The sequence below is a fragment of the Rhodamnia argentea genome, chromosome 3 (genome assembly GCF_020921035.1).
Source record: "Rhodamnia argentea isolate NSW1041297 chromosome 3, ASM2092103v1, whole genome shotgun sequence".
NCBI classification, from domain to species: domain Eukaryota; kingdom Viridiplantae; phylum Streptophyta; class Magnoliopsida; order Myrtales; family Myrtaceae; genus Rhodamnia; species Rhodamnia argentea.
The window spans coordinates 34,394,168-34,417,334 of NC_063152.1; the positions used below are offsets into that span (position 1 = coordinate 34,394,168).

Consider the following 23,167-nt stretch of genomic DNA (forward strand, 5'->3'; position numbering starts at 1 on the left):
TGTGCCCTCGACTATGGCCGATAGTGATGTGAAGGCCCTCGCCCACAAATTACTATCTTTGAACCCAAACTGTCAAAATGATTGGTGGTTTTAGGAGTTCCTTTATGAGTATAATTTTTAGACCTCTTTAATTTATCAATCTACGATCCTTATGACGTAATTCTAATCCCATCGGAACTATTAAACCTCATGTTGAAGAGTCCTTGCAAATGTGTTACAACCTCAACATTAGAGGAGACATAGTTCATAGCCTCCAAGGCTTTCATCATCTGTATAGCAATGCAGTTAGCTAGCAAAATACTTTTCAAATGGTCCTGAATGGATCGCTACATAGATAATAAACAATCCGATTGCTTTTGACCTAGACAACAAAATGTGTCTTTTTAGGTTCCGTCTTGTCGATAGTAAGATCTACTTGCTTATCATTATTAAGAGTATATGAACCTTCGTCACCTTCATCCTAAACAAAAATCCTCTACCCACTTATCAAAGTTTGAACCAGTATGAACCTCAATCTCAATGGAGTCACCGTTTACAAGGAAGACGACTAATTCAATAAGCAATGTATACAATTGGCATCATATGAGTACTATATAACTTGTACCTTATAAGCACACATCTTAAGGGTTAGATGCATTATCATATAATCACCTTTGGGCAGAATACAGAATACATGATATGCACTTTATACATGATAGCTACCATGAGAATATATTCTAACCTTAGTGAATCACCACCTTTGGGTGTATGAACTATTAGTATTAGTCACTCCTCAACCATATGTTGTACATGTGACACTTCGTGAATCAATATTGTGTAACTTGCATAAGTACACATCTTGAGAGTTACATACACATCACATAATCACTTTTGGGCAAAATATATGACATGCAGTTGTAAACTCTCCATATGATGGTGGCCATGAGAATATATTCTAATCTTCATGAATCACCATCTTTGGGTGTATGGATCACTAGAATTGGTCAATCTTCAATCATATGCTATACATATATCCCTCCATAAACCAACACATAATCACCTCCTTTGGGAGTATGATCACGCATTAGAACAAAAGACATTCCACCACAATATGAGACCGATATTTCTCAAACCTAATTAAGTGTGCCACTTTGGCGATCACTACCAAATTGAATCTTTGAAACTCTCTCACACCAAGGACACAAACTTTATATCTCACATTTTTCATGTGATTTTAGACTTGATTACGGGAGCACTTTATCCTAAAATCACAGGCGATGCTCATAATATTGCTTCACTCATTGATACATGTTGAATCTTCTACATGCCAATAATTAATAACACTCTACACATCATGTATGTGGTCATATACATGTGAGTTAGCCTTAGTATTTCCAAAATCATATGAAAATACAAGAAAAATGCCCAAAAATACCCCCTAGAAATACACGTATCTAGGAGGTTAATACATTTTTCTATCTTTAAAATTCTCAAACATGTACAATAAATATACCCGACATAGAGAATCTTCATACGAGCACGTCGGTACCAAGAACTCCCTAGTCGGAGCTCGGACGCGCCTAGACGTGCCATTGGAAAATCAAGCTTGCGAGACCCATGTGTTACACGACATGCACATGCAATGGTTCAACCGGCCTACGGTCGGTCCCACCGCCTATCGGTTGGACCAATCAAACCTAGTCGGGTCAAATCCCCATTCAATAAACGGGTCGAGTCTACAGGTCGGACCCGAGTCGGGTTGACCCGATTCGCCCCAAGGCAATGAGTGATGTCACCCGATGCCACGTGGCGGCCACCGCCAAAGGCAGCGCCATGTGGCGCACGAGCGGGCGCATGCTTGAATCCTAAGCGCCTGAGGGGTTCCACGCATGCTAGTGCGTGGCCTCGCATGGCTCCAAGCACCGACGCCCCAGTGGCATGTATTGGAGCGTGCCACCTCGCCCGGAGGCATGCCACCCGCCAAAGTGACCATCTCATCAAGAAGATCCTGAATATGTAATCAAAATCAATTTTCATTTAATAAAATTTTTGAAAATGATAAAAATCAAAAGTTCCAAGTCTAGAATGTGGAAGCTCTGATACCACATTTAAGCCGCTACAAACCTTAAAGATGACAATCCCAAGATCAACATAACTAAAAGCTAGAAAAGCAAGAATGGTGTTTAAAGGAATTTGTGCACCTGATTTGGAATCCATCGTTACTTTAGGCGGAATCACGATGATACGATACTCAAGATCTTCTCCTTTATGACTCTCTGTATCCCTGGACTTAATGAGATAGCCCCTCAATGATGCCAATTTGTATGCGTTCTTTAGGTGAAAATGTTATGAGTTCGTTAGGGCTAAATGAGGGACTAAATTGCTATTTATAGAGTTTCTAGCCATGCCCCTCTCATTACGGTCCGGACTCAACTCAGCCCACACAATGCCATATCCATATTAAATTAGTTAAGGATCTTTATATCTTACCTTATTAGACCAACCTATAAACGGTAAATTAATCCCATAAAACGGTAATTACAGTCTCAATTAATATAAACCCACATTAGGATAATTCTAACATTCTAAATAAGGTTCATGCTATTCCTCTTTTCTCTCCTGTTCTGTTTCTCATTCCGGTTATGGCGATCTCGGACATCCCACATTTGTGGCCTCACACGAAAGCCTATCGCCTGTCGCTGCGGCCGAACCATCTGGAAGAGATGTGCTGATGATAACCACCAGTAATGTCTAATCGATCCTGGGAACCCATTGCACAGGCCACGCCGGGCATCCTTTTAATAACAGATGCCGCCAAGCACTGATCCGGTCTCCTGATACTCGTGTCAAGGAATCCTTAGTTTAGTAGATTTGATTTAGTATGATGTTATGCACGTTCGACACTCGCATGAAAGTTATATATGATTGTCAGTGTCACGAGATCCACAAAATATGGAGATGCTGCATGTGCATGCAATTCGCAGACGCCCCACATTTTCTCTCATTTTAAATATACTTCTTTTTTGCTCAGTATTTCTTTTTTTCCACAAGAAATAGTATTTTAATACTCAGTCCCGTGCGCCGGCCAAGGGGTGTACAAATGGAGGACCTGCCAGTGCTCAGTCGCAGCAGCATCGTCGCAGCACGCGGAGGTTCTTCACCGGAGGTCGTTCTCCGTCGTCGTTCTCGCTTTTCACCTGCCTTTGTCGAGAACCTTGTACTCCGGTTGCTTGCGCTTAAAGCCTCTTCTCCCTCCTCTTCACGACCAACGTCTTCTCTGCGGCGGCATCGGCAGCGTCTCTGTTCAGGTCTGCCCCTGCTTCGTCTGTTCTCCCTGGTTCGTCGTTTGATCACGCATGCTTTTGGCGACTGATTTTGGTTTTTCAATGCGGCGAGTCAACCGCCGGTCGTTAATAGAGCGAGTGATCGAGCTTTCTGACTCTCGTTGTGGTGTGGTTTTTGATTACTTGTGACTTGTGAGAGTCAATCTGATGTGATTTTCAGTGAAGTCGAGAGGGTATAATTGCGAGTCAACAAGCTGCATTGATGTATCAGCTTACTACTGTTTCAATCTTTTTTCCAATATCAAACTGGTGTGCTGCAGCAGATTTGGATTTGTAACATGCGCAATGTTTCTCTTATGTGGAAGTCCCTGCACGTCAAAAGCTCTTCTTCCATTTTCATATACTGAGGTTACAAAATTTGTTTCTTATACAATAATACTCTTATCAATAATCTTCAATTGGGTTTAGCAGTTTTGCATCTGCTGGCATGTGGAAAAATAATGAATAGTTGTAGAGCAGAGTGATACCAGTGCAAATTTGTGCATGCAGAGACAGGACGACAAACAGTAAGGAGCTGAGATTGAAATCTAAAATGACTATTCAAGAAAGTCAGGTGATGGCTGCGGATGTCCCCACAGGGGATATGATTTTTGAGCCTATTTTGGAGGAAGGAGTTTTCCGCTTTGATTGTTCTGCAAAGGATAGAGATGCTGCATTTCCTAGTCTTTCTTTCGTCAACAGCAAGGATAGGGACACACCGATAATGAGTCATCATGTCCCCTCCTTATATCCCTTCTTACCAATGTCTCTCCAGGCAGCAGACTGTCAAATTTGAGGTCAGTCACCGCATGCTCTTATTTCTTTCTCGTGAATTAGTTGAATCACTTGTTGGTTGGGAAGTTGCACTCTCCAGATTGACATTTCCAGTACTTTTAGGAACTTTGTTTGCTTGATTTATGTATTCGAAGTGAGTATGTATTCTTTGAGTCCTTAAACCTCGGTTGGATTAACATTATGTTACATTTGATTTAGCTACCTGATGGGACCAGTTTTTACGGGACTGGTGAAGTCACTGGACAGCTAGAGCGTACGGGAAAAGGAGTTGGGTCCTCTTTCTCCAACTTTCCATGCTAGCATTTGGTTTTTCTCTCCTTGAATAATACCCAGGGATATCTCTTGTTGTAGGTGTTTACATGGAACACGGATGCATGGGGTTATGGCCCTGCTACTACATCTTTATACCAATCTCATCCTTGGGTGTTAGCTGTTCTTCCGAGTGGAGAGTCACTGGGGATCCTTGCTGATACGACACGGCGTTGTGAGGTGCTGTAAAACTCATTCTTATGATCACATATTGGAGTAGTTTCTTGGAAGCTCTAATTTGAACTTGTCTTAAGCTTACAAGTGATATTTTTCATGGGCAGATTGATCTGAGAAACAAGTCAAGAATACAATTCACGGCTCCATCCTCATATCCTGTCATTACATTCGGTCCATTTGCTTCACCTGGCGCGGTTCTAACATCCTTGTCTCATGCAATTGGTAATTGTGTTGCACAACTCAGCTTCTTTCCATAAGTGTGCTATTCTTGCTTAATTCTGCTCTCCCAATGATTTTCAATGTCTGGCAACTTTTCTAAGATGCTAATCACTATGTTGAAAAGTGTGTCAATGAATGTGCTGACCTCAAAACAAATTTGCAAAAAATCTCTAATGGGGCATATGGCAAAGGAAACAAGTAAAAAGCACAACCCAAGAACATGGAAGAAGTTCATTTTGTTAGGTTACCGAACAGTTGGATGCAAGGCTCTCATGCTTCCTGTACTGCAAATTCTGCCATTTTTTTTAGTTGGTCCTTTTTTATTTGTGGACAAATGATACTTCAAATTCTTAGATTCTTTTCTACAGACGCTCTCTAAACCTTGAGATCTTGATTTCGACATTTGATGCCAAAACAGTTGAGGCATGTTTTCTGCTTTTTTCCACCATTTTCCTTTTATTACAAGTATAGTAGTGTACATGATACGCCATTAGAGTTACAGATAGAGAAAAGTTGAATGTATTTGTTTTATCAGGATATCATGCATAATTCTTGTTACCATGAGCTCTTGGTTTTTCCTGTCTTTAAATGAAGAAAAAGCTTCATGGTTCTGAATGAAGTTGTCAAAATAAATATTTCTTTCTATGACTTTTCTTATCTCAAGAAAAATCCATCTTTGGATTTCTAGTTTAGTACTCAATGGACTTTACAGGGCCGCCAGAATGACTGTACAGTCTTCTTGACAGTCTGTTTATTACTTTTATTGCTTGAATTAACGACATAGCTTGCATATATTGTCAGGAACTGTGTTTATGCCACCAAAGTGGTCCCTAGGCTATCATCAATGCCGCTATAGCTATGACTCTGATAACCGAGTTAGAGAGGTAGGCCCTTCTGATGCATCTTGCTTGATTCTAAAATCTTTCCTCCTCAACCATCATTTCCTTTCACCTGATTTTATAGCAATGTCCAACTTGCACTGTAAGCTGTCAGCATATCATTCATGAGTTAATGCATGATACCTCTTTAACTCTATTTTTGTCCATCTATTGCAGATCACAAGTAAATTCAGAGAAAAGAAGATTCCTTGTGATGTCGTATGGATGGATATAGACTATATGGACGGGTTTCGCTGCTTCACTTTTGACAAGGCATGGACTCTCATCTTGTGTTAACCCTGTTATTGCCTTGTTTGGAAAAATTACAGATTACCTTCCTCTAAGTAGGTCCAATTTCACATATTTACCTTACTTTTGCATAGGTATCAAACCACTTGCAACTTAAGTCTGGATGAAAATTCACAGTTTTAGCCAATTTCAAAAAGCCATCACATACATATCGTGAAAATTCACCTAAAACAAAGCATAACTACATATCTGCATCATGAACGTTCACCTGAAGCAAAGCATATATCTACATCTACATGTAAGATGACAGAATTTTGTCAAATATGAATGAACATATGTCTTAAATCTAGGAATAATCTTGAGGAAGATAGAGTTATTCATTTTGGAAGTGAGGGGAGGTTGTGTGGAATATGTTGTCGGTTAGTACACTTTGGAGGCACTGCAATGATCAGAGTTCTTTTGATATTCTATTTTTATGCCATGCATCTCTGTTTTGTCCATCGGTTCCATACATGAAATCCATTGAGTCCTTTGAGATTGGTAGTCACTTTATGTTTGAAACCTCCAAAGCGAATTCATGTCTGGGACATCTTGCCTCACTTACTTGTCTCATAGTAAAAGGACTTAGGTTCAATGCTTAGTAAGCAGTAAACACCTCTCTACTAAATAAAGAGTGCTATTTTCAGCATGGAAACTGAAACTGAGGATGTACTCTCAGGACTGCTTCTCTGATCCAAAATGTTTGGTAGATAGTCTCCACCAAGATGGGTTCAAAGCCATCTGGATGCTTGATCCTGGTATCAAACGTGAAGAGGGGTATTTTGTCTATGACAGTGGTTGCAAGAGTGATGTCTGGGTCAAAGCAGCAGATGGAACTCCATTTGTTGGTACCTTGCTGTCTTTCACTGTGGTTTCTTTGTTGTTGTCTATTTTGTCTTGCTTTTTCCTTTTTGTCTTTCCCTTTTTTGTAGCATTTGAAATACAAGTAACCCCTAAAATCTATCAAAACACACATACATTTACATGCTGAATCATTACTAAGCTGAAAATAAATCAATATGTATGCAGGTATGTATGCAAAATTCTGGAAGGCAAAAATTGATCTGACAATGCTGAGTAACTGTTTGTTTGTCAGGGGAGGTGTGGCCTGGTCCTTGTGTTTTCCCTGACTTTACACAATCAAAATTCCGTCATTGGTGGGCTCAGTTAGTTCAGGATTTCATTTCTAATGGAGTGGATGGTATATGGAACGATATGAATGAACCAGCTGTCTTTAAGGTAACTAGAAGTATTAGTATTTGTCATTTTCTCTTGTTGAACTATGGCTTAGAACTTCCCTTTCAGTCGGTAACGAAGACCATGCCGGAGAGCAACATTCATAGGGGAGATGATGAAGTTGGAGGTCTCCAGAATCACTCACACTATCATAATGTATGTTTTCCAGCCTTTTGCTATTTGTAGTTTGTGTTTCATGTTTTAGAGATACATGGAAATAGAAGCAATTTTGTAATGCATCCACCACGATTCGGGGTCAAGTGCTAAAATATGATAACTTCGGGCTTTCCACATTTTTAGCACAAGCAATGTCATTAACTTTTGATTACTTCATCATAGCTGTACATTTAGAGTCATATAAAACAAATGGTGAGGCTGGTAGAATAAAAGAGTGCCTTGCTTTTCACCTCTGTGTCTGAGGATCTTCTCTGCCATTTGCATTGTGCACTCTGAGAGCCTTCTCTCCCGTGACCTTTCTCTTCCATATATACAACAACGATCAAACCATTAAATTCAAGCAAATTGAGACTGAGCTAGTTGAAGAAGACTTCTTTCTTTGTAAAGCATTAGCAATACCACCATCGCAAGATTAGGCAGGAGGTTTATTTTTTATCCTTTGGTACTTTCATCATTTACAAGGGTTGCCTTGGTCCTCCTTCACAAAACACATATGTGAGTGGGTTGCAATATTTCACACAAAACTAATCGGCGGATCCATAACTACTATACCAACTGTGTGAAGAGATCGGCAAACATTTGTTAGGTTTTCATTCATCAGTAAGTTTGCTGTCTGAAGGATAACAGGACTGAAGACAATTATCATTTTCGTAGCTCCAGAATAGAGATATGTGGCTTGTGATCGCATTAAACAGCAGTCCAGTGATATGAATATTGGAATCAAGTGACTTATTTGCGACAATCTGACAGTGGAGTGAGTTACAACTTAACCTTAAACATGTAAGATTTGCAAAAGAACCCCAGTAGTGGAGATTAAATCAGTGTAGAAACTTTTGTGAAGTTAGTCTCATCATTTTATCAAACCATAACCTGTGCAGGTACTGAGATTGCATGAAGAACCAAACAGCTGATCAATAACTTCCAAACATTAAAAGAGGAAACAGTAAAAAATTATTCCATCAACATCACAAAGGGCAAAACTGAAATCGAGAAAAGGTCAATTTTGTGATTCTGGCTTGCATGTGCAATCCACATTGCTTGGTTTGGTCCTCTGATGCTCCCTAAGTAAAGTTTCAAGGCTTCTATTTGGCTATTGCTTTAGTTTGAATGGAAAGCAAAGAAGTGAAGATGACAAAAGGATAAAATACAGTAGTTCAAGGCCTTAAAAATGATAGGCAATTTTACCAGATTAGAGTCATTGCTGTTCTAGTGTAGTGGGAGAAGTAGACAGAAAAGATACTTTGAATGTACTCACAATTGGAAATAAAATAAGTAGTTCTACTTGTCTCCTTTATTTAGTGACATTATTTAGAGAGATCGAATATTTTTGGGGATAATTCCCAAGAATTTTCCTTATTATAGATGCCCAGTGACAAATAGTACATCCTAACTATCTTGGTGACTTGTGAGCATTGCTCATGCAGCTGGTTATCCTATTTTTGTCCACAAAATCTGGTTACTCAGTTTCACCGTCCCCATTACAGGTTTATGGAATGCTGATGGCTAGATCTACGTATGAGGGCATGAAATCAGCTAATGAACACAAGCGTCCTTTTGTTCTTACTAGAGCTGGATTCGTTGGTAGCCAGAGGTATGCAGCTACTTGGACTGGTGATAACCTTTCAAACTGGGAGCACCTGCACATGAGCATCTCGATGGTACTTCAGCTCGTAAGTGAATAATGGAGGCTACGCTGCTTGTTTTTACGTCAAGATATTCCATTTGCTTATGGTTTCTGAACTTATTGCATTTTCCTGTCCAACGTCCATCTTTTTTGACTTAATAATGGATTACTTCAAGGAAATGACAGTATTGAATTTAGGTCTTTCCTTCCAAGCTTTTGTACTCAAGGTGAGCTCAAGTGTCTATAAACATCAGGGTTGTTATGATATTGTAACTGCAGTGTGCAGCATGGACATACAATTTTGGTTTTCATCATCAATCATGGAGTAATAATTGTGCATATCATCAAAGAGGATGAGCTAGCAGTAACCTTAATTTGTATTTCCCTACAAAGGTGATGCTCTAACATAGTTTAGGTATAGCTGTTGTATGTCATGCTGCCACTTTGATTTAAATAAGTAAGCTTCCATTTGACAAAGCATGACAAAGCAATAACTCCAAATAATCGAGTTCTATTGTTTGTGGAACACTCTTTGCAGAATTAATTCTCAATGTCTTTTAATCGATTTGGACCCTTTGAAGCACTTGAGCCTGGTTTTGTTTGCCCTCACTTTGCTATGACTCTAACTGCCACTTTTATGATCTTTGGATTCCAAATTGATGGGTTACTGTGAGCTTATCCATGAGTTTATGCAACCTTCAAATAGGAATCCTTTTCTGAAAGATCCTAGCTTTTATGCACAGATTTTGGACTCTCGTCAACAAATTGATGTGTTGTTTTTCTGAACAATTTACATAATGGATATTCCCTTAGTAAATCATCTGTCCTGACTATTCTTACTTTTGTTCAGGGTCTCAGTGGTCAACCACTTTCAGGACCTGATATTGGTGGATTTATAGGAAATGCGACACCCAAGCTTTTTGGAAGGTGGATGGGTATAGGTGCAATGTTTCCATTCTGTCGTGGACACTCTGAAAAGGACACCAATGACCATGAACCTTGGTCATTTGGTGAGGAGGTATGTGCTCCTTTTCTTGGTGACGTTCTCACGTCATGTGCATGAACTTTTTCCTGATGATTTTTATTTCATTCATTCAAATTAAATTCTCTCCAATCTAAAGCACTTCTGTCAGCTGACCTTGCTCCCAGTTTTTTGAAAGAAAAGGTTTGGCTCATCAGTTACTGAGACCTGTCAGAATGACTCCAAATTTCTTTGATGGTTATGAAAATATGTGAATTAAATCAAGTCTCAGTCCTTAGGGAACCTCAGATTCTCTACCTTCGGATTGCTGGAATGTATAGATTCTTCTAATTTTCATTGGCACTGACTTTTTAAAATCATTGGTTACCTTGGAAGATCTTACAGAATTGATCTTTTACTTTCTTTTTTGTCTCTCTTGCACTAGTGTGAGGAAGTCTGTCGCCTGGCACTGGAGCGGCGCTACCGCTTTATTCCCCACATATATACTCTTTTCTACATGGCTCATAAAATGGGCATTCCCGTGGCAAGTCCAACCTTTTTTGCTGGTGGGTTAGCATGGTGTTAAATAGCATTCTTCCCTTCTTACTACATGTATTACTGTTCTAATTTGTATAGGTACCTAAGCATTATGCAAGTTCTTGTGCAGATCCCAAAGATCCCAGGTTAAGGACACTGGAAAATTCATTTTTATTGGGGCCACTCTTGGTTTGTGCAAGGTTATCCTCTCCACTACAAAAATTAAAAATTTTCACTTTGCATATGTCATGACGATACATGCAACCTGAGCTCCTTGCTGCTTCTCCACATTGTATTGCAGTCACTAGTGTCTTTCCCTTTTCCTTTTCTCTTTGCTTAGCTAGTTAGTATCTTTCTCGGAGTTTGAGAAAGAGAATATATTTTTCCAACTTTTGAGATTACAACTTAGAGATACTAGTGTCTAATCATGTCAAAAGCAAAAATTTCTGTCCATGTCTTATGTAGCTTGATCACATGACATATGCATGTTTCTGCATGTGTGAACATATGAGATACGGTATAATATCAATGTTCTCACCACAAGCGGACCTGGAGGGGCTGGTGGTGGCCCTCACCCCCTTAGGCTCAGTTAGCCATTGATTCTCACAAATTACACTGATTTCCTACGTAACTATGTTATTCACATTTGAGTGTACATGTCCCACTGTGAGAGGAAAACCCTACCAACGAGAGATTGATTAGGTTAATGTATCAGTACTTTTTAACCTTATGTCTCACTTTTAAAGGCCTTCTGCATTTTGTAGCATTGCCGTCATAAAGATATGCCATCTGGTATGTTAATGGGATTAGTTAGCAAAAGATGTGATGTTCATCAAATTTTGAGTTTGTACTTCCAAACAACAGATGGTTATTTGGATTCTTTGGCCATTCAAAACTACCGGTTATCGAATAAAGACTCGAGTTTTTGGGTCTTATAGATGGTCCTGTGAAGGTCTAAAAGATCACATTTAAAAGGGCTTTAAGCCGAACATCAATCCATATGCATCTGCTAATATCAGTTAATCTTCATCAGCTCTATGCCCCAGCAGGAATCAAATGACTTGCAGCATGTGTTGCCAAAGGGTATTTGGCTGACCTTTGATTTCGATGATGCACACCCGGTACCACAAGTTCTTAGTTTCTCTGTAATGCTCTTCATGTTACAGGTTTGTCGGCAGTTAATGTTATTTTGCTTTAACTTGATAGGATCTGCCCTTATTATTACTACAAGGTGGGTCAATCATTCCTTTGGGTCCTCCCCACCAACATGTTGGTGAAGCTAATCTTTCAGATGACTTGACACTCCTTGTGGCTTTGAATGAACACGGTATATCTCTTCCACTTGATTTTTCTCGTGTGACCCAAATTTTTCTAGGGTGGTGCTGCATCTATGGTTTCGAATATAGACAGGTCATGAACATATTTAACTTGTGAAAGTTCATCTTTGGAATGCGTCAAATTACTAATTAGAATTCTAATTATCATTGCCCATCGCTTTCAATTGAAAAATCTACTGTTTCCTCTATGGATTTTCATAATTAGGCATTATGTTGATTGTTGACGGGATCACTGATGCCGGATGTCTATTTAATAGATAATTTCTGGTTGCTCAAGCTTAAAACAATTTAAGCATGTCATTAAGTGATTTAATTTCTCAATCTTGTTAAAAGTACTTGCTAAACTGTGTCCGATTGTTTTCTTTTCATTTTTCCAATAAGTAAGCTTTTCTAATTCTGTATTTTCCTATCCTGTGACATGCTCCTTTGTCGCACACTATTATTGGCAAGCATCGAAAACTTTGATACTGTTCAAGTTGATGGCAAAGTGAGGCAATCAGTTTAAATTTTTGTTGCTATTAGGCCGAAGTCAAAATACACTTGCAAGAGAATCTTTTTGTTAAGAAAAAAGGAAGGATCAATATTCGATAAAATAGCATGCGATAACAGTGTGTTTTGTCCGCACCTTTCTTTTCCTGCCATAAAGAAGACTGGTTTAATTCTATCCACTCTGATTTGAATCCTTCCTGCCTAACAGGGTCCGCAAAAGGCACTCTTTTTGAAGATGATGGTGATGGATATAAGTATTTGGAGGGAGAATATCTACTAACTTGCTACATTGCTGAATGTGAGTCTTCACTGGTTACCATAAGAGTGTACCAAGAAGAAGGTTCGTGGAAGAGGCCAAAACGTCGTCTGCATGTACTGCTGTTACTAGGTGGAGGGGCAATGGTAAATTCCTTTTCATAAGGAAGGACGCTTGTTTTATCTGATTTAAGAATTGGTTACTAAGCACCAGTTCTTATTTGAAATTGTGAGCAAATATGATCACACACAGGTTGATGCATGGGGCATGGATGGTGACACAATCGAAATTACATTGCCTTCAGAGCATGAAGTGTCTAAGATGGTAGCTGCAAGTGAGAAGAAATATAATGCACGCTTAGGTAATGCTAGTTTGCAAGTTGGCAACCCTATGATGTGTCTGTCTCTGAGGATGTATTCATTACTTTTCCTTGCAAAAAGAATCGTGTTTTGCCGTCAACATGGCTGGACCTCTCTCATTATCGAGTTCTTATCAAACCGATTTCACAAGTTTATGTTGATATCTATTTTTTTATTTTTCGGTCTTTATGCTACCTATTCCTTTTGTCGGTTTAATTGGCGTTTTCGATGGAAAACAGATACAAATTTCCATTTTCACATTGGTAGAGTAAATATGCTTTCCATAAGAACTGATTTATTCTGTTAACATGTCAACAACATGGAACGTCAATATTTGTTTATCAAATTTATAGCCATAAACGCAAAGTGAAATCATGAACCATGGTTTGGAAAGAGGTACTTTGTGCTAATTCATATCCACACAGAGTAAAGTTACCTCCCTAATGACTGCTTACACTTGTTTCAATTCCTTACTGATTGCCATGCATCAACTTTAAGAAGTTTATATTGAATGATATATTCAGGACATCCTTTACAAACTTTTTTCTGTGGGAAGGAGAGAGAGTTGGTAAATCCATGAACATTACTGCATATCCTGTAGCATTTTTTCTAAATTTTTGCTGATATTTGAGGAAGGTGGCTCCTCCTTGACAGGGGATGTCATTCTTCCTCATGGATTATAATGGGTGTCAAAGAAATTTTTTTGAAAATCACTGCATTTGATGATATCATGCAGTGACTTTGCCTATATCTTCTGCATCTTCTCCATGCACACTTTTGTTTCTTGATGCAAGTGATTCTTGCATGCAGAGAGCTGTAAGCGCATTCCAGACGTCGAAGAGATTTCAAGCCATAAGGGTGTAGAACTTTCAAGGACACCTATTGAGTTAAAAAGTGGGGAATGGATAGCCAAAGTCGTTCCTTGGGTCGGGGGAAGGATCATATCAATGGAGCATGTCCCTTCAGGTGATTTGACTGGGTTCTTAACCATCCCGATACTATTACAACTATTTGTATGTTTTTGAATGCCAACTTTTGAAAGTAGAAGCTTTGTTGATTTCATTAAAGAGCTCGTGCAGTGATAAGCATGCTTTGCTGATTTTTCCTATAAGTAAGTTCAAACTAAATGCCAATCTCTTCAGCAAAACACATTTTTGCAAAAGTTGAATTGTTTACAAATGTGTGATGCTCTTTGGTAGCTATATAGCTGACAATGAGATATATAAGAGGTTCAATTCAATGCAGAGATTCCTTTTGCACTTGATTACAAGCATCTATTTTCTTTTCTTTGCTCAAGAAGTAAATTGATGTGCTTGGAAAGACTTTGGGATAACACTGTCTACAAAGCTTTGCTTACTTCTGAACCTCCCTTCTTTATTAGGATATGTATGATGCTCCTTCTTTGCATATGTGACAATTTAGCTCGTAAGAAGTTCAATTTAAATTAAGTTCTTGTTGAGACTTATTTGGCATTGCCGACACCATTTGTATTACCTCTATTGCATCTTTGTCAACATGGATACATCTTGTCTTGCTCAATCTAGAAGAGAGGAGCACGACAGCCTATCCTTTTACTTACACTGCCCATGAAGCAGCTTGTCATAGACCAGATATTTCTTGTTACAGGGAATTCTGAATATGTGTCGTGGCCATAATGATAATTATGCCTTAAGTGGTAACACAGCCACTTCAGTTGGTATTTTCTCATGAAAGCAGACATGAAGTAATCTAGCATCACTATAGTGTGCAAAAGTTTGAGACTTTGTGAACCGTTAAGTTTGATTCTATCTCATACTTGTGCTTGCTACAAAACTGTGACCTGTATGCTGTCACTGCCACGGCGATGATGAACATTACAGCTGATCCTCTGTACTGTGCTACACTAAGGAATGCTGAGGTTGATCTGATGATTAGCAAAGCATGAAGGCAAATGCTATAAGATAATTACGTGCGAAAACATATATAAGTTGTCAGAGTTTAAGGTAGAACCTTTACTATTTTATATGTGTGTATCGCAGGGACACAATGGCTTCATAGCCGAACTGAAATCGATGGATATGAAGAGTATAGTGGAAGAGAGTATAGGTCTGCCGGATGTACTGAGGACTATACTGTCATCGAGTAAGTTTCTCAGCTTTGGTAATTACGTCTCTGCTGCATGAAGAAAATGAGTCAAATAGCTGTTTAAGAAATTTCAGGTATTAGGAGGAAACTTTTCTCATGCCACTGTTGCTCATAGCCTCATCGTCGGTCAGTTTCTGTCCATCCCACCCGTCACGAGTCTACATTGCTCCGCATCACCTTCTTGAGCTGTTCTTTGTCGCTCGTCCTTTCCTTCATGGATAGTGGAAACACTCAATCATGTCCCTCTGTTCTCCAATACAGGGTTCTGTTAAGTCCATCATTCCAGCAGCCGTCTTCTTATCCTTTGTTGTCCCCTGTCGTTTCTGGTTTGTGTGTTGGTTGAGCTTTACAAATTTACTCTGGTTCATGTGCTTTTGTTTCTTTAACAGAGCTCCCTTCATTATAAAAAAGATAAGTCGGAAAAAAGGCCCCATCCAGTAGCAACTCATCTTAAAAAATTTGCCCAATTGCGGCCCTTTAAAATCTCAAGAAGCCTACTGTGGTTGTTATCCGTTGTGGGGTTTGTCTTCAATAGTGAGATCGTTGTCAAGTTTCCAAGTAGCTGGGAGCACTGGACACCAGCATACCTTCATCAAGCTGCCAAAGTCCAGCGTTGTGCGGTGATGTTTAGTTTGCCGCAAATCAAATCAAGTTTTCACAAGTTTCACCTTTGTTATATGACACAGAGGTTACAATTTTTTTTTTTGTATCTCAGTTTGTTTCTTCAGTGCTTTAATCAAAACCGGTGTGAATGTGGATTATATTCAGTTCATCCTGTAAGGTCTGGACACCATTGTCGTTCTTTCAGTAGATTTACCTTGTGCAAGCTCTGCATTCCCTATAGGAGAAATATTGAACATGCTGGAGAGGAGGAATCTCTTATGATGGAAGGTGAAATAGGTGGTGGACTGGTTCTTCAACGACTCATATCTATCAGAAAGGACAACCCTAAGGTCTTTCGAATTGACTCCAGCCTTGTAGCCAGGAATATTGGTGCTGGTTCTGGTGGATTTTCAAGGTCAGCTCAAACATTGTCCCCAAGAAAGTTACACATCTACAAAGAACTTCTCATAATAGGCCTCTGGAAAACGAGCAATTATGTTAATGCTAAGATAATGTTACGAAGAAACTCATTACAAATCACTATTGAGAACACATGCTTAAAGTTAAGCCTGCATTTTGTGCTTTTCGTTTCTTATCTGACTTTCAGATCGTCGATAATCACCTTGTCTATATTCTGCTGTAGGTTGGTCTGCTTGAGAGCACACCCCACATTCACCCTGTTGCACCCTACAGAATCTTTCATCTCATTTGCAGCCATTGATGGTTCTAAGCATGAACTTTGGCCCGATTCTGGCGAGCAGACTTTTGAAGGGAATCTTCTACCTGATGGTAATTTCTTGTTCTTACCTTTTCTTTTGGTTCTGCATTTTGTTAGCAGCTGCAAAGGCCTGGCTAACTGGAGAGCTATACTCCCTAGTAAACCAAGATCTAGTTGCATCATTCCATATTTTGGAACTCTCACATTGGGTTGCCAAAACTTGCATATGGTTATCTGCTGGAAGGCCAGGGTACCAGGATCACAAATTCCTTGTTAAACAAAGATCCATGTGCATTGTTCAAGATTTTGGTACTTCTACCATCTTGCATCATCAAAATTTGGTTAGCAGTGAAGTTTTAACACTGGTATCAGTTCGACATAAATATTATAGAGACCGTTGATGGTTTAAGTGATTAGCAAGAAATAAAAGAGTGGAGATAACAAGATTCAGCTAAGTATCGGAGAGGTTCAGGCCCGCTCCTTACTCCTCGCTTCAAACCAAGGCTGAATCCACTACTTCCACCAAATATATTACAACTCATGCCATCTGTTCCACACAACTTCAGCATCAGTTGCTTCTATACTAAACCCTGGCACAGAACCAGCCGCTCCTTTAGAACAGAAGAATGGTCTCCTATCAATGCCCCTCTCTCATATAAATTTGTGAACACACTCTGACTAGAGAAAAGATGATACCATGATAATTCAAAATACACTCGAGGTCTCTGTAAGTTTAGCACATGTGGAAGTTCGACAATCAAGGTGTAGGCTCTTCATATCGGTGGTACTCTTGTTATGGACTATTCTTGTCTCCTGCTTCGAATTCCAGTCCTCAGTTCTTGTTGATCGGAATGTCAGAGGTCCCTTAGCCAGCCATCATTGTCTTCCACTCTTCCATCCTTGTGTGAATCTTCGTATGGCCTTGTATTAATCAAAGTCAATCGATAGGTGAGATTTCCTTCCATGAAACCACCAACTGCTGGTCCCTCCATATCCGATTTCATCAATTAGCTACTGCATATCCGGAAGTTCCATCTCATCAATAGGCGGAGCATGGCAATAATCTTCACTTTCTTTGGATGGTCATATCTACATTATGTTAAAATCTTCATCAAATGGATGTCAATACATCTGCTTCAGCATATCTTCAATTTGCTCAATCTTTTCCATGATAAATCGATATCTAGCCTTTGGTTGGGTTGAATCATATACGATTGAGTGTAACCTCATCAATCAAGTGGTAGGTCTTCAGATTGAATCATTCAAAACTCGATTCGAATTTTGAAGTTGCAGGTTTGTGAAGCACATCTTGCTCCTGGGATAGAAGTTCCTGCTTCTGTTGTCATTCAAACTTCCTGCTTCCACTGTCAGAGCACTCCTTGCTTCCGTTGCAACACTCCAGCTTCTATTTTCCTGTCCCCGGTGGAACCTTTTCCTTTTTGATTACATAACCTAAATGGTCATTTACTAGTATCCACTCAAATGAACTTGATAGAGAACCTGTATTTAGTTTTGTTGTAATTAACGCATCTTTCTCCTAGTTTTAAAAAAAAATTCCTTAAAATGAAATCCTTTTGGATAGAACAACCATTAATTGGTCATCGAACCGGCAGCCACTCACTTTTGACGCTTCTTCTCTGACAAATGAGGATGTTCTTTATCTCAGTGCCTAACTGTCTAATTTTTCAGGTGAATGGTCGCTCTGGGACAAATGCCTTGGTGTGGGATTAGTCAATCGGTTCAATGTCGATGGCGTCTTCAAGTGTATGATCCGATGGGGAACCGGAACTGTTAATCTGGAGCTGTGGTCAGAAGAGAGGCCTGTTTCCAAAGAGACCCCCTGAAGATTTCCCACGAATACAAGGTTGTAAGAATGTCGTAAATTTCCCATAATCCACTGTGGAATTAAGAAACTGGGAATTAGAATGAACATTTGAGCTGCTCCGCTTGTTGATCCACACCACTGGAAAATTATGTTGTTGCACTGTTTTGACTGAACAACAGGAGCATTATCCCAAAGGAGAAGGTGAATTTGTGTGCGCTATGCTGAGGCTCTATCACGTCTCTGGTCATTATTGTCGTTACTAAATTCCCATCACAAGCTTGTCACAATGGCACATATCTTCTCTTTCAAGCTACCTATGACCATTGGACGCGGCCAAACCAGTTACAATCTCTGCGTATGCTTCAAAAACCTGCATCTCAGTGTGTAACTTTTGGATTCCAAATTTAGTGGAAGATCTACAGAATCATCACAGTTGTCATAGAAAAGAGCACTTATTTGTTAACATCACACTTAAATTAGGGAAAACCCCCATAAAAATGTTCAACCTATTGCATTAGTAACAATTCAATCTTAAATCTTTCAATTTGACCAATTTAATTCTACACCCGTGTCATCGCTAATGAATCATTTTTTTTTAACATAAAAAGTTTTAGAACTAAATTGATTTAATTGAATAGTTTAAGACTGAATTGGTACTAATATTATAAGTTAGGGCTTTTATGGCACTTTTTCCATTAAATTAAGCCAAAGATTCTTTAGAAGGGCACATATGTAAATCAGGAGAAGGAACTTCATCAACAGTGAATCAGCTCATTATGGTGTAGCCAATCCAGTCTCTCAATCCAGCTTTTGCCGTTGGTTACACTTACCCATGGTCTCCGCGGGTTCATCTCCATAATATCAGGGAGGTTACTTAGAATATGTGGGCTTCTATCCAAGTAGCCAATAAGCTACTTTAAGAGATCTTCTGTGGGAACGAGTAGTTCCCAGCACAGCACCGTGTTCCCTCCTTGGCTTCTCTTCTGGTGCGTTGATGCTGCTGCATCTTTTTGTATTTATTCTGCTAAGCATGGTGGTGTGGTTAGAGAAGAACATTTTCCCTAACCTTCATGCAAACTAGTCACCAGTTAGCAATATACTGTAGCGGATGCCAATACTTGTACACTGATACACTAAGATCGATCGTATATCCTCATGATCTTTTAGCATCTCCCAATCGCAGGCAACATTTAGAAGCTGAGGTAGTTGCCTGCTGTTCACGGAACTGCCACCACCACACTGAACCGCCACCACAATTACCATCTTGCAGTTTTGCTTCGAACTTGCATCGACCTGATTGAATTGGTTCACCGACACCTGAAATTTCCACGTAAATCTATCCTTCCATTTGAAAGAACCAACATGAACTTATGTTCTGCTGTAAAGATGTTGCCAGATTTTGTAATTTCTAAACCCTTCTCAGTTGACACAGTAGTTGCCGGCCAGTCATACATCTAGTCTCTAGCAAGTTCAAATTCAAGAAGTATCAACTCTAAAACTGGTTACGCCTGAAAATATGCACCCTGTATTGCAATTACCATTTGGGTTCCCACGGAGTTCCAGGAGAGAAGACATGGCTTGAACTTTTATCAATTGCTTCAAGCAGAAAGCTTCTCCCCAGACGAACTCCAATTCTTCCATGTCTCATAAATCTGCCATTTGAAAAGTACCATCGTGAATCAGAAGGGATGATCTCGGTCAAACATAACTTCTTCATTCAGCAACAGCAAGATGGGGTTATTCACACGGGCGTAGAGGAATCAAAGTACAATTACCAAAAGGTTCATGACGATGAACTCCAGTAATCAGTATCATTTTAATGACAAAACAGGGCATTGTACACACTGTAATGAGTACCCAACTTATTTCAAAGTAAAAGACATAGTCCTCGATCATATAACGAACTTTTAATCCTTCACAGCACTCTAGTGACGCTGGATATTTCAGTGATACCCAAGTGGAGCAGGAGCTTCCCTCAGCTCACGTCCCTGATAATGTATGTCCTGCGACAATTTATCCATTTAAATCCATCAGGATTGAGTATACAGTCAAATGAATAAATTGAACATGTACTCAAATGAAAATTTGAGAGGCCCTGGGAATAGGATCATTACCGATGCAAAGTGGTTCACATCCCGGTGATGTGCCTCATCTGCCCTCACCACAAGCACGACATCCCTTAGAGTGGACCCTTCAGGGAGCTGCCAATAGTCCATGGCAATGGCTGGAGCTGGGACATTCTCGATATTTCCTTTGTCCAACTCCTTCAGGAACTCAGTGTAGGAGTGTAAGGCCTCTTCTTCGAGGTAACCAACCACCCGGTGAGCGAATTTGGGAGAGATCAGATAGCCCAGGAAGTAGGCGTTGAAGAAGATGCCCTGGACTGTAAACACGAGCGCACGCTCGTACCATCTTGGCTGTGCAACTTCCATGAAGCTCATGAGGTGCATGCGTTCATTCTCGGCCTCTTCTAGCAAGGCTTTGATCCAACCACCACTGTGCTCAAACCGCCTCAGCGATTTGCAGTGCAGAAGCAATCCTCCGACCATGCCGGGTACCGCCGCCACGGTCTCTAGCATCATCGCTCGGCAGCCATATCTTCTCTGTTTACAAGGAATAAATATTCATGTCAAACTCATAAGAGTGAATCGCGCATGTCTAGCGTCTCATGCCCTTACATCTGAGATGAGTTTAACAACCAAAAAAAAAAAAAAATTCCATCTCCTCCTATGGACAGAGGCTGGAAATAAGACAATCTCCCCTAATTACCAAATAGATCCATGAACTCGTATTTTGAATGCACATATCAAGCTAAAAAATTAAAAAGAAATACTTTGATACTTAATAAAGAAAGGTCCAACATCAACTTCACATAATTTTATAAAACATTTGATGTGTTCGGTTAAAATAAAAATGAACTCTTAAAAGCTAGAAGCAAATCTTAAACGAACCACTAAAAACACAGAAAAAGCTGAAATAACAATTAGCCATTCAAACGCACTCTGATACTTTGTCCAAGAAATTTTTGTCCATTTCAAGCTCCGTTTATTTGGCGAAAAATAATTAATTTGGAAAATATTTTCTTAAACATAACCGCTGATATCGCTTGAAATAATCTATAAAAATAAAAATATTTTCATTGATAACAATTTATATCTAAACGTTTTAAATATTTCGTTTTTAGCAGGCCCAAGTCCACATAAAAACATTGATTCCTTTTGTCTCCACAAGTATAAGTCCACATAAAAACATTGACTAGTCCATCCTCAATGGAACGCCAGGATCATGCATTCACACGTTCCAAGTTGAATATTCTAATGGATCTCGACATGCCTAGGCGTGTTGTATGTGCAGATGGGCGACAATACAACTTTCCGATCCCATACGGCTTTAGAATTAGAAGGAGAACTAGGCTTCCACCCGCCAGATGAGCTAAATTTGCCGGATCACATCCCTCTCCGACCCTAAATCATCGGAACATGAGGACGTACCTGGAAGAATAAGTCAGTTGGGTATCTCAAGGACTTGACCGTCCAGAAGGCCAATTTGTCCAAAAACGTCAACGGAGCGTGGTGCTTCTTCAGATCTATCGACATGTCCGCCTTGTACGTCTCCCAGGGCTTCATCCACCCCCCACCGTCAGAACACGCGTCAGCAAGAAAAGCAAACAAACATCTCCAAAAGCAGACTCAACGCAAACGAAACAGAAAAATCGCCGGAGAAAATGCACGTTACCCGGAAGCAAGTCCACCTCCACTCGGTACCGTCACCCTTGGTGACCTTCGGAGACTCCACGCCCCAATAACTGGCGATCGCTTTCTCGCCCTTCCTCGCTCCGTCGGAACCAGCGATCCCGCGCTTGTCCTTCGCCGGTATCTGCTGCTGCGCCTCTTTCTCTCCGAGAGCCAAGGTGCTCTCGTGGCGCAGCCCGATCGCCGGAGCCCCAAGCCACGCGGTCGGCATGCCGCGAGGGGGAACGGAGTAGAAATACCTCGCTCCCGTCGAGGCCTCGCCGGTGAAGCCGCGCGCGACGGAGGCTGTCGCGAACATCCTCTGGCCCAGCGCTGCCAGGGTGGCGCCGGCGAGCTTGCTGCCGTGGCGTGGTCCGATCATCATCGTCGTGACGTCGCCTCCCCGATCAGCGAAGGAAGAAGGATCGATCGCCCGCACGCGAGAGTATGGAAGGGAATCGCTTCGTTTGCTTTTTCTGCGTTTGTTGTAGGGGTTTATGAGTTCACGTTGAAGGCATGACGGGGGAGCTTTTAGGGGCGGTTGCGTTTTATATGGTGACGGCTCGGGGGCATTCTCGGAAATTCACTTCTAGAGAGACAGGCTCCCGTTGTTTCGCTGCTGCCGCCTCGAAGGCGTCAGTTGGTATGACCTGTGGACCGCCTACGTGGACAGGGCGGGGAAGCGACACGCGCCGGTTGGAGATTGGCCCTTCACAACTGGATCGCCGATTTGGGGCACGGAAGGTTCGACGAGAAGAGATATTACTTGGAGAGCAAGCCACCAGCACAGCAATGTTCAAAATTAGACGGTGATCTGGAAACTACGGTCCTTTGACCAAAATGCCCTCTCTTAAGATGGCATGCATTGGCACTGTTCACAGAACTAGATTCTCATTTTAGGGACAACAGTTTTATTTTCCTATTTTTTTTTTATATTCCAAAAGATAGGTTTGGAAAAGAAATTGGTTTGGTAACATAATTTCATTTTTTTAAAATTTATGAGACAAATTTTTTGCTTAAAAATAGGTTTGGAACATAAATAAAAAATAGAAATTTTTTACTTTTTCATTTCTATTATAAGAATTCTTCTCATTACCCACCCATTTTTCTTGCGTGTTGTCTTCCTTTTTTTTTTTTGTATGTGGTCTCCCTCTTTTTCGCATCTCTACTGCCATTTGTCGCCGATCGCCTCTCTAGCGTCCTTGTCGGCGGATGGCTTGCC

General features: G+C 40.3%; 1 protein-coding gene and 1 pseudogene across 1 annotated transcript; one reads left to right on the forward strand and one right to left on the reverse strand.

Moving 5' to 3' along the window:
* The first annotated feature begins 4,534 nt into the window (after positions 1–4,534).
* LOC115730244 lies at positions 4,535–18,706 on the forward strand (annotated as a pseudogene).
* A 1,202-nt stretch (positions 18,707–19,908) lies between these two features.
* Positions 19,909–22,471, reverse strand: LOC115730241 (ubiquinol oxidase 2, mitochondrial-like). Its single transcript, XM_030660848.2, has 4 exons — positions 21,950–22,471; positions 21,706–21,834; positions 20,329–20,817; positions 19,909–20,217 (listed from the first exon to the last, which is right to left on the reverse strand). Exons 1-4 carry the CDS (start codon positions 22,328–22,330, stop codon positions 20,158–20,160), a joined length of 1,059 nt encoding a protein of 352 aa, XP_030516708.2. The 5' UTR covers positions 22,331–22,471; the 3' UTR covers positions 19,909–20,157.
* Positions 22,472–23,167: the final 696 nt, after the last annotated feature.